The sequence below is a fragment of the Zophobas morio genome, unplaced genomic scaffold, assembly GCF_036711695.1.
Source record: "Zophobas morio isolate AGI-343-1 ecotype UQ-CSIRO unplaced genomic scaffold, CSIRO_AGI_Zmor_V1 ptg000021l, whole genome shotgun sequence".
Classification (NCBI taxonomy): domain Eukaryota; kingdom Metazoa; phylum Arthropoda; class Insecta; order Coleoptera; family Tenebrionidae; genus Zophobas; species Zophobas morio.
Genome location: NW_026972126.1, coordinates 16,505,901 through 16,518,463, shown reverse-complemented (window position 1 = coordinate 16,518,463; position 12,563 = coordinate 16,505,901). Strand labels below are relative to the sequence as shown.

Below are 12,563 nucleotides of genomic sequence, written 5' to 3'. Positions count from 1 at the left end.
AGTTTAATGACAAATTGTAGGTATTATAAGCTGTTGGATACTTTCAAAAAAATTTTGTTTTGTTTTTGAAGTAGACAGTTTGAACGAATCTCGGGGACCCCTTTCGTTTTGTTTTGTTTTTGAAGTAGTCCTAAAGAATCTTGGAAATCCCTTGTCTTTATTTTGAAGTGCCTTGAAAGAATCTCAGAACTCTGGTCCCTGGTTTTTGAAGTAGATGCCCGGGATCCCTTTTGTTTTGTTTTGGAAGTAGTTTGAAAGGATCTTGGAGATCTCTTATCCTGTTTTTGAAGTAATGTGAAAGGATCTCGGAGACCCTTTGTGTTTTGTTTTTGAAGTAGTTTGAAAGAATCTCGGGGACCGCTTATCCCTGATATTTGAAGTAGTTTGAAGGATCCTTTTCTCTTCTTTTTGAAGTAGTTTTAAAGAATCTTGGGGATCCCTTGTTTTCCTTTTGAAGTAATTTGAAAAAATCCCGGGGACCGTTTTGTTTTGTTTTTGAAGTAGTTTAAAAAAATCTTTGGCATCTCTCTTGCTTTGTTTTTGAAGTATTTTTAAAGAATCTCGGGGACCCCTTTTGTTTTTGAAGTACAATGAAAGAATCTTGGGAATTCATTGTGTTTTGTTTTTGAAGTAGTTTGAAAGAATCTGGAGGAAAAAAATTTAGGCGTAATTTTATTTCATTTTAAAGTATATAAAATTTGGATTTGGGTCTGGAGTACCAACACCGACTTCCATGTGGTCCCATCCCAGTGTATAATTCTTTTACAAACATTCAGTTATTTAATTTTTATCAATTTTGGATTTTTTTGTAATTTTTTTGCCTTGGCGTACTTTCTTTTTCCTTAGCATACTAGTTCTAGATCATCACGATGTAACATGTAGCAGAAATTTACCATTAATGTAGAATTTCAGAAACCTTATACCGGTTTTCCATTGTTATAATGTCTTGATAAAATCTTTCATTTTGTTCGGCGCTGATTTAACCAAGGTTCCCAAGGAAAATTCCAAGTGTGAATAAGTGAAAATGAAGTTCACTTTGTGAAAAATTATGACTTCCACAACGTCCATGAAACCAATTTGAAAACTATTCTCAAAAAACGACAAAAAAGTATTGCTTTCTAAACAGACGATTTGCGGAGGTGGCCAATCTTGTGGAAACATGAATCATGAGAGTGTGTTGATAATCAGACTCTCGGGTTTTTGTCAAGTACTGAAGTATATTGAGTTTTATCCACGACTCTAACAAGCAACAAGACACTTTATCAATCCCAGTTTTATGTGTATTGTATTTTCTTTATTATGCATAACGCGTCGCTGTGTATATGGTGTATGAATCACATATTTTATATATTATGTTTTAAGTATCACGTGTTGGGTATCAAGAATTATAATAAGCAACGAACATAAATACGGTGTTGCTAGGCTGAAATTGATCGATCAAACGTAAAAAGATGACTTGCAGTGATTACGGAAAAAACTAATCGCTTCATGGTTTTACGTTATTTCTGAAAAATTTTTAAACATTGTGAAAGACGAAGAACCAAACTTTGTTTCTATAGTTTTATTTTTGTAATAACTGTTTCGATTCTTAACAAAGTGTTCATTAAACTTGCAGTTATTTCAAACACATTTATTAAAATTTCGCAGTTAGTAGTCGCCGTCTTAGTAATCATCGCTTTCTTACACGCCAATTAAAATGATTAGTAACGATTCCGTATTAATTCCGTTGATTAACAATTATCAGTAGTAGCATTGCTCATTTACTTAAATCAATTAATTTCGCTTAATCATACAGCAACACCAAAACCAAATAAAGCCACTTGGCGCTTTGTAAAAGCTCGCAACATTGACCTTCAATGACTCCATACGAACAATTCCGCATTTTTGTAGCCACCGAATTAAACTCGACAACAATGGCCGTAATCCCGTCATTTTTAACACCTCGGCCACCAAGCATGAAAAACCCTAAAAATCGGTAGCACCCATTAAATCCCCTTCACCCATTGTGATGAGGCAACGCCGCGTTCCTTATCCATAAATTTATGACGGATTAAAGCAACACCACAGAAATCCGAACACACATTCGCCTCCCAACGCGCCAAAAAATATTTCTCACAGTTGTGTCGAAAAATCGTGATTCGATCAAGAAACGGGTCCACCTCGCGGCGGTCACGCGGCGAATCAGATTTAATGAGCGGGATCATGTGGGAAATGGCGATGAAACCGAAAGTTCGCACTCGCAATAATTGAAAAAGATTTTAAATCCGACGAGGGTTCAATTCTTGTTGGTGTAACATAACCTAGCTTTGTAGTCGCGCGTTTTGGGCGAATTTGGGCACGCACGCCACTGGCGCCGGGTCAAAGGTTTGCCCGAGCTAACGGAAGACCAGAGACACGGCTGCGAGTTTTGATCGCTTGTTATTGCGGAAGAACAGCAATTGTCGGATTTATGGCGATTTATGCGTGATGTACCGTTGAGGTCATCGGTGGTATTGTTGGTGGGTCAGAGATGGGTTACGGGCGGGATTTTGGGTATGGCGACCTTGCGGGTCAAGTGCGTTTAGATGCATGTAGTGGACAAAGGAGGACGCGGGTTAATTTGAAGGTCTTTAAAGAGCCGGAAATAAATATATAGTGGGATGGGTAATTTTCTGGAGGATGCTATTACGGTAAAGAGTTCCGGAAAAAATGGTGGGTTAATGAGGGGTTGGTGGATGGTGAGTGGGGTGTATGCGGAAGGAGGAGGACCGTCTATGATTTTTTTTGTACCGCAGTTACGATACGATTGAGTATATGTAATTGTAGATTTTTCTAAATATATGTAATAACGGTTGACATTTACAACTTAATTAACTTTCACTCCTTAAATAACGTACTTTTTAGTTTATAAATTATAAATCTCCATGGGTAATGACGCAAAACTTTTACGTTGTCTATATTTAACCAGATGAAGTAACGTCCACATATATTCATAAGTTAGCTATTTCAGACAAGCCTTCGTGGACGACAAAAATCCCACCCATATCACAAATCGCTTCGAATAACGCCGACCCTGCACTCCAGCAAGGTTTCTTTAATCTTTACCAGTGGCGGCACGGATTATCGATTTCACACCACCGGGATTCCCACGCCTATGATAAAATCACACAATCGACGAAATTAGTACTCGTTAACACCACCCATATAATCGCATAATCGGCCCCAAATTGGCCACATTTTCAGTAGGTGGCTCCTTCCATCACGTCCGCCACTTTTTACCACTTAATAACACCTCATCCTAACCAGAGCACTTTTCTGTTAAATTACTCGCGATGACGAATCAGATTTTTTAATTTAGATTTTTCCGGAGATTACACCTTTTTATTATGCGGTGTGAACAGGCACACAGACGCCGAATTTGACCATTGACACTCTTACAATCCGCAAAAAGTTAAACACACGCCACTGCTCGCGCCGGACTCGAACCTTAAGGTGACTTAATCGAGGTTCAACTAATTTTCCCGTATAATTAAACGCCTCGTGGAGACAACGCACGATAATATCGCACGAGCGGCGAAAATTTATTGTAATGGAGTGGTTATGTTAATGGTATGTAAAAATGTCACAAGACGGCGTAACGAGGGAATCTGGCGCAAAGGTCGATGGATGGCAGGTTGAAGACGTGTTGGCTCGGGTTTCTGCAACAGTTGCAGGGTTCGGGGGACACCTGTCGGTGTTTTGTTGCCGCGTATGCAGGTATTTTGGATGGGAAAAATTCAGACGTAATGGGTAATTAAATTTTTCAGGACAATGGAGCGTTGAGGAATGCGAATGATGTGTGTAATGAAAGCTTTATGGGGTTGATATTGGAGTGACATACAGGTGTGGGGTTTAATAATGTGCAGGAAGTGGGTTTAAAGTATTTGTTAAATTAAATTCAGCGGCTTTTTGTTTTTGCTGTGGTTTTTTTTTAATTCCATTTAGAGCTTTTATTAGCTTTTTTGTGATTTTCTCATATTTCAGGAACGCAATATTAGTTTTATTAGTATTATACTGTATGCATCAAAAGGATATGCTTATCCCTACTAAAAATCTGATGACGTCAGTATTAAGAAGATATTACTAATCATTATTTGCAATGTTCCTGCGCTTTATAAGAAATTTTTATTCGGTACATATGTTAATACAGGATGTTTAAAACAAAAATAAGTGAATGAATCAATTAATGTTAGCGATAGAATCAAAACTGATTTATTTATGTATCTCTACTAAAAAATTGATGACGTCATATGAAAATTTTGCTAAGATCTTAAATACAAGTACCATGGTATTAGGTGTCTGAAGACGTGGGAAGTACTGAGAATTCTGTGCATTTTTTTATTTATTTTCAAATATACAGGGTGAGTCACTAAGTGAAATTTCTTCGATTGGTTTCTTATATTATTGACAGTTATAATTACAAACGAAGTTGTAAGGTTCTTTGAATACCGTACATTAAAATTATTTTCAATATACGAAGTGTTCTATTTGTGAAGTGTAATATACAATTTAGTCTTATAAAATATATATAATACTTATTTACTTTTAATCTCTGTTTTTAGATTTTAAAAATTCAAGGTTTCATAAGAAAATCGCAATGATGTCATTTTTCACATGTGTTGCAGCACTTTATAGAGATCAAAAGAAATTTCTTGTGGTATCAATGAATTTGAATATGCAATAATGCCACTTTCAAATATTTCAGTTTTTCCAAATAGTGGTTTTTACTCTTAGTGACTCACCCTGTATACCAGGAAATAAAAAAATCTTGACCCTTCAGACAGTACTATTGAAGACTTCTCAGTGGCCACAATAAGGACGATTTTTGTTTGCCGGTGCCTCTTTATTTTCTTTCTTACATGCCTTCTTGATTATGTTAGTTTATAAAAGAATTTAATCCTATGAACGGCTACTTTCATGTTTTGATGGTCCCCAAGTATGAAAAAAATAGGTGTCTCGTTTCCATTTGTGGTCTGCGTGGATTTTTATTAGACAGATGATAATCGCCGAAACTACAGGAACGATTGTTGTCAAATTTTATATGTATGTCAAAAATACCCTGTAGAAGGTAAAATGCTAGCCAAATTTGTCTATTGATGACGTCATGTCAAAATTTGAGATGATAAATGCTAGGAGTATTTAATTTTATAAAATAACGTATTTCTGTACTTGCGGTTTATGAATCCACCTTATTGATTGTACTTGAGGGGCGACGGAATTTCTGTCTAATAACAATAAGACGAATTTTTTATTCTCGTTATCTCAATATTTTGGTGTGCGGGAAAATACCCAACAAAAGGAAAAATAATAAAAAACAGAGTAAAATATAGGGGAAAAACTGAGATATCATTATTACAATCAAAACAAACGAAACCATTTAAAACTAGTCGCTACATTTGCCGCATAGGATTTTCACATCAAACAAGAAACTTAAGACATGTTTAAAATAGTAATTTTTGTGGGGAAATATAGATATTGCATTTCGCTCCACTCCTCGGTCTCTCAACGAATGAAAAATTCATCCCGATTGGATTTGGGGCTTAACAAATTTACTAGAAAAGAAAACCACGTGTATATATTACGAAAAAAAAGGCAAAATACATAAACCGCCCACCCACCCTCATCTCAATTGTGACTTGTTTTATTCGTCGTAAGCTGAGGGGCGGAGCTTAATTGTAAAATGATTATTTCTCCACAAGAATCTACCATATGAAATATGTCAACTATCACGTTGAAAGAAATCTATATATGTCAAGAAAAAAAAAACAAAAAATAAACCCCGCCCGCCCGCCCTAACCTCAATGTGATAAATTTTTCAATCATTGTCAGACCAAGGGGCGGAGCTTAAGTACAAAAAATCCTTGTTTCCCGAAAAAAAATCATTTTAAACGTTTCAAATATCTTGTCGCGAAAAGAAGATTACGTTTATTCAGAAAAAACGGCCAAATTTAAGCCCCGCCCACCCACCGCCATCTCAATTGTAAACAACTTTTTTATTCGTTTCACGCCAGAGGACGAAGTTTAATTGCAAAATCCTTATTTTTTCACAAACTTATCATTTGAAACATGTTTAAATTTCATGTTGTGAAAAGAAGTCTACACATATTAAAACAAAAAGGCAAAATGTAAGCCCGCCCACCCGCCCTATCTCAATTGTGATGATTTTTTTATTCGCCGTGAACCAAGAGGGCGGAGCTTAACTGCAAAATCCTTATTTCTCTACGAAAAATTAGAAACATGTTTTTGAGTATCGTGTTTTCAAAGAATACTATGTACATTAAGAAAAAAAGGCAAAATATAAACCCCGCCCACCCACCCCACCTCAATTGTGATGATTTTTTTATTCTTAGAAATTTAAAACACGTTTAAAATGGTAAATTTTTGTAAAGAAATATGGATTTTGCAGTACGCTCCGCCCCTCGGTCTGACAACGAATGAAAAATTTATCACGATTGAGATCTAGACGGATGGGTGTGGCTTCTCTTTTGGTTTTCTTTTTTAATTAATACATTTAGTTTTCTTTGCAGAACACGATTACTGAAGAACATATTTCACACGGTAATTTTTCATAGAAAATCATCAGAATTGAGATGGGGTGGGTGGGCGGGGCTTATGTTTTGCCCGTTTTCTTAATATACATGGCCATTTTTTCACAACAAGAGACTTAAAACATTGTTAAAATGGTACATTTTTACAAGGAAATATGGATTTTGCAATAATGGGGTGGAGCCTAATTGCAAAATCGATATTTCCTTACACAAATTTTCCATTTTAAATATGTTTTAACTTTCATGTTGTGAAAAGAAGTCTACACATATTAAAACAAAAAGGCAAAATGTATGCCCGCCCACCCGCCCTATCGCAATTGTGATGATTTTTTTTATTGGCCGTGAACCAAGGGGGCGGAGCTTAACTGCAAAATACTTATTTCTTTACAAGAAATTATAAACATGTTTTTGAATATCGTGTTGTTCAAAGAATACTATGTATATTAAGAAAACAAGGAAAAATATAAACCCCGCCCACCCACCCCATCTCAATTGTGAAGTAAGCAAAAACTCATCATATAATAACTTGTGAAATTTAAACTGTCCAGAACAGTTTATCATCTTCTTGTTTTAATTTCAGTGAAATTTTTGCATCACGTGTTTTTAAAAATCAATATCTCAATTATATACGGAAATTTCGGAACGCGATCTTCAACGCTGTTTTCAAGTTACAAAACTCTAGAAATCGTACTAGACATATTGTCGACTTTTTTTGTTGGAAATGAGGTACCACAATAAAAAGAAGTTTGTGTCATAGAAACTTCTTTTTACTATATCTCATTTCCAACAAAAAAGTCGACACTGTATTTGACACGTTTCCTATAGTTTTGTAAGCGGAAAACAGTAGCAGAAACCGCGTTCCGAAATTTCCATAAATAATTGCGATATTGATTTTCAAAAATACGTGATACATAGGAAACTGTAAAAAAACTCCCCTCGTATTATATAGTGAAAGTTATGGATAGCTTAAAAATCAAGGAAATATTCCAAGAAATCCCGTTTATTTATTTTTTTTTCTTTGTGATGATCTGTATAAATTAAAAAAGTTAATAAATGATAAAAGTCACAATTTAAGTTCCTCCCCTCCCATGTCGCTTATACTAGTAGGTATAAATGGTAAACAATTTGGATTTTTTAGCGAAAATCTTGTTGTCTATGGTATCAAGGCGGATTCATAAACCATAAGTATTAGAGCATGCTATATGACAAAATGTAAATGACGTTTATTAGAAAATTGTAAGGCGACGTCATCAAAGTGTCAGTGGCGATAACTAGACACATTTTGGTTAGAGTTTTACCATCTGCATGATATTTCTAATATACAGCGTGTTATTGAAAGGTACGTACAAAATAAAATCGGCAATTGTTCTCGAAGTATGGGTGCTAAAACTTAAAAAAAGTTCAGGTAAAAGTGTTCTCCTTTTAGAGATAAAAATTATTAAAATTTATGTCCAAATTCGTTGTACGCCTCTGATAAAAAGATCATCTCTCGTTTCTATAGCAACATTTAGTCTTGACAAAAGTTTCATTGATACAGTTGCTAGGATTTACTCAAATTAATTAATTTTACCTATTTATCTTGCAGTAGCGTCTAAAAAGCTTGGATAAGGGTTAATTTTCCCCTTATAATTTTGATAACACAAAATAAGTTTTTCAGACTTCTTAGACTTCGCGACGAACTGACAATTTTGTTGTACGTACCTTTCAATAACACCCTGTATGTACATACAAAATTTGACAACCGGTCCAGTAGTTTCGGAGATCATCTCTTTAATAAAAGTCGACTCAGATAGACAGCAGACGATAGGGACAGAGACGCAAACGGAATACTCTAGGGATCACGAAACGTCTAAAAACCATGAAAACACGAGAAACGTAAACGTTTTAGAAAGGGAGAGTGCTTTAAGTGGGGTTTGAGGTCAAGAAGCCCTGATTGAATTAGAGCTACGCTGATAGTAAGAGTTTATTAAAGTGTCGCCGTCACTTAAAGAATTTTTGTAGATTTATTTCATCAAAATTTTCTGTGACACGCCTTTTCTTGTCTCAGAATTTTAAAAAGAGATCATGTAGGACAATTTCTGTGTTCTAACTGCTTTTGTTTAGGTGTCAAGAGGTCAGAATCTAAGAAAAGTTGGTCCCCTCTTATTTATGTATTCTACGTGTGTGTAAACAGCGATTAACGCCCGAAATTGAGCCAATAATGACTTCTTTCGTCAAATTTCGATGGTTGAGGGATGTCGCAGATGATCGTGATCATTTCTGTTATGTTTTGATTTAGATTAAGATTAACATTAACAATGGCCACAATGTCAAAAAAATGTGGTTTTCGGTCACATTTGGATTAATAAATCAGTCCCTTCATCGGATTATAATAAAAAGTTCAAAGTATGTTGCAAAATAGTGGCCACTTTCGGTTATATAACCCGATCGAACTGATATCTGCCCAGAATTATAACACTCCGAGGTCTTTGAACCGCCCCGAATGAGAAAAAGAATTTCTTCTTTTCATAACATTGTTTCCATTATATTAATATTTCTTATAATTAATGAGAACACAATTAAAACCCGTGCTCGCAATAATCCGGTAAATTAAGAAATTCCGCCTAGAACTGGGCCACCACGTTACTAAACACCTAATCCTCCAGTCAGCCATCGCATCGTCAAACTCAAAAGGGCAAATCCCCGATTACCTCAGTGTGACTCTTCGTATCGAACCCATCTCACGTGAAAGTCAATTGTTCACCATCGAGGCCATCACGACCCGCTGCGTCTCAAATACCTAATTAGAAAAATCCTTATCATTACGCAACGAAATTTCGGCCATGTGGGTGTGTCATTTTCCATAGAAGCCAGCAACGTTTGTCTAACGGCACCCAACCCATAATAACAGCCGTCGGTCCCTCGTAATTAAATCTCCACAAAACGTCGACTCCTAATTGCGGAAGAAGCAGGTGTAATAATGCAAATCGACGCTTCGTAGGTGATTGGCAGCACTGCGCCGTCGGAATTGGAAAGGATGCTTCGACCTTTAATTACGCGGAAAAAAATTCATAACGGCCAAAAGGTTAACATCGGAGCTGGTTCCCCGTGGTATTTATAACTTGTGATGCGCATGTATGTTTACGTTTTACCTTCTCGGTGTGTGTTTGGTTTTTTCTCGTCTTCTTAGCGTTTCCAGTCACGAAGAAGCGCCTTGTGGTTCTCACGGCTCGCCGCCAGAACTGTTAATTTACATCCTCGAGTGATGGACGCCGTCTTGGCACATCAAAGGGCTGGGACGGGTGGCTTCCCTTTGTTTCCGGCGGGCGTTCCAATAGAGCGATTCTTCCCTAAACTATCCCTTTGAGATGGTAATTCGGCAACGGGCTTTTTATTCGCGAATAAAGATCTACAAGTATGCAAATCCGGAAGTGCACCCCTGCAATTCAATTACGGACCCTCATCAGGGTAGGAGGTACCGAATGATCCGGATTTGCATACAGCGGGGCGCTTTTGATAACAGGACCGCGTTCGGGCTCACGGTGCAGACGGAGCGGGATTTTGCCCAAAAGTGGAAGGCGGCCATTACTGGTGCCAATCGATTCTGACTGTTCTAGAAACTTATTATTATCATTATTGTTATTGTTGTTATAAGCCCAAAGATAAGAAACAAAGGTAATTTAATTTTAATTCAGTTCATTAGATTTTACTTCCAAAACATCAAAAACAATCACTCATCATAAAACGACCATCCAACCATAAACCCAATCGAAGAACAATCAATTCCAACCTTCGCCATTATAGCATTATTACGGTATCATCATCTCCGATGCGTTTCTTGATCTTTACGTAGGATGTCGAAAGTAGGTTATAGACATAATGGTGATGCAAATCGCGTTTCACACGACCTCGCCAACACAGATCATCTCACCGTGAATTTTTTAATTTCAGGAAACCCTTACAACTGCGTCGCAATACCTGTTCTCGGCCCTCGACAGCCGGGCCTTCTTGCGATCGGCAACTGTCTTGCTTCCGCCAACATGGCCGGATTCGTGCGCATCCTCGCCGGTGGCTTCCGGCTCGGGTGAAGCCCCTGACGTGACGGTGTTGCCGAGAGGGCCCACGCGGGGGAGGATTTTCACGCAGCAGTCGCTAGGGTGCGGCCAGCCCGGGGACCAGATCTACTTAGCCTACGAAAGTCTGATGCAAAGGGACGGGACTTTGGCGCGCTCGCTGGTGAAGGAGTTCGCGATGTACCGCTACGGCGTCTTCGAGGAGCAAGGTTACTATAGTGACCCGATCTACCCGATGTGTTTCTATGATGACCAGAACAAGAAAGCGAAAGCGACTGGGTGTTCGGACCACCCCATCAACGACTTGGGGTACTACAAACCACTTCCACGTATTTCGCACCTAACGAACCCTCTTTTACAGAATTTGCACCTCCGACTCCAAAACTCCCTATAACACCACGAAAATGGTGTCAGCGGTGGCCCGCAGCTCCATCATGTTCGCAGCTGAAGCTCCTCAAGTGTCCATGTTTTGCGACGACGGCAACCATGACCGGTTCGCACCCACCAAACACAATTCCATGTGTCAGAGACGAAGCGTCCTAGACGTCATTCTCAAACACCAGGACTTCAACTCAAACAATCAAATCAACAACGTGAACAACGACCAACTAGTAGACACCACGATTAGAATCACCTACAAGAAGCAAAATTTAACACGATATGTCTTCGTCTTGGAAAACACCAAAGATATGATGCAGAGGGACTCCTGGAACTACCTTCGTCTGGCTTTGAAGTACTGGGCTTTGACCACCATGCCCGACAATAGCGAAGTTGGAATAGTTTTAGCCGAAGATACCTCAAAGAAGCTCTTGGACATCGTCTCCGTCAAAAACAACAACAAAGACGAAGGTAGCAACAGAGACAAGTTCTACTCGAAAATCCCCTACACACCTACTGATACTTTGCGCCCGGGTTGCCTAGATTGTGCTATCAAAGACGCCGCAGACATGTTAATCGAACGAACGAAGAACCACGGAGCCGCTAATAACGTCATCGTAGTAATAGCGGCCGGAATGAACCCCAGCGAACAACTAACCAAAGTTATGGAAAAAGTAAAGAAGGCGAAGATTAAAGTTGCTACGATCACGTACCCTACGATGATGCGCAGCGATCTTTTGAACCCTCTGGCTGAACAAACCGGAGGCGTGGCTTACACAGTCTTCGAACGCAAACTTAACGTCGATACCACCCTTCTGTCCACCTACTTCGAACTAAAAAACGCCCTTAATGACATAGTGCAGCGGTTCTACTCTGGAACCATCGCAGACCTACCCATCGAGATCCACCGCCGCGAAATCACAGACGACGGGCGAAGTTCCATCACTGGAAGCTTCATGTTTGACACCACCGTAGGCAAACCATCACAGTTCACCTTCTTCACCCACAACTCAGTCACGCCTTTAATCAAAAGTCTGAAACTAGTGAGTCCAAGTCTCCAAACCTTCTCAGAACGGAACGACCGGTACCTGGACTTGAAAATGATCCGATTGACCGCAAATATCTCTGAAAGTGGTACCTGGACCTACTCTGTCGAGCCGTACCCCGGTAACCCTCAACCACACTTTCTCCAAGTGACTGCAACCCCCATTTCGGCCACCGCGCCAGTGGTGAGGGCCCGCTTCTGGACCCACAAAAACCAACCGAACGGGCCTCTAATCCTTCTGGTTGAAGTGAAAAAGGGTGAAATTCCGGTCTTAGGAGCTAAGGTTGAAGTAACCGTGACCAAACCCGAAATTAATGGGTCGTACCCTCACAAAAACCATTTGGAACTACTAGACACTGGTGCGGGCGATCCCGATATCACTAAAGGTGACGGGGTCTACACAAGGTACTTCAGCGCTAGTGACTCCGGGCCAGGGTTATACAACTTCGAAGTCGTCGTTACCGATAATGGTAACACAGCATACACCTGGACTGACTCAGCTAAATTTGATGGTGAGTTTTC

General features: G+C 38.9%; 1 protein-coding gene across 1 annotated transcript in view; it reads left to right on the top strand.

Annotated features, from left to right (window-relative positions):
* Nucleotides 1–12,563, top strand: part of LOC135132188 (calcium-activated chloride channel regulator 4-like) — a 35,505-nt gene that overhangs the window by 21,083 nt on the left and 1,859 nt on the right. Inside the window, exons 2-3 of the mRNA XM_064060181.1 lie at nucleotides 10,497–10,927; nucleotides 10,980–12,553. Of these exons, the coding sequence (XP_063916251.1) occupies nucleotides 10,497–10,927; nucleotides 10,980–12,553 (2,005 nt within the window). The remainder of the gene's footprint in view (nucleotides 1–10,496; nucleotides 10,928–10,979; nucleotides 12,554–12,563) is intronic.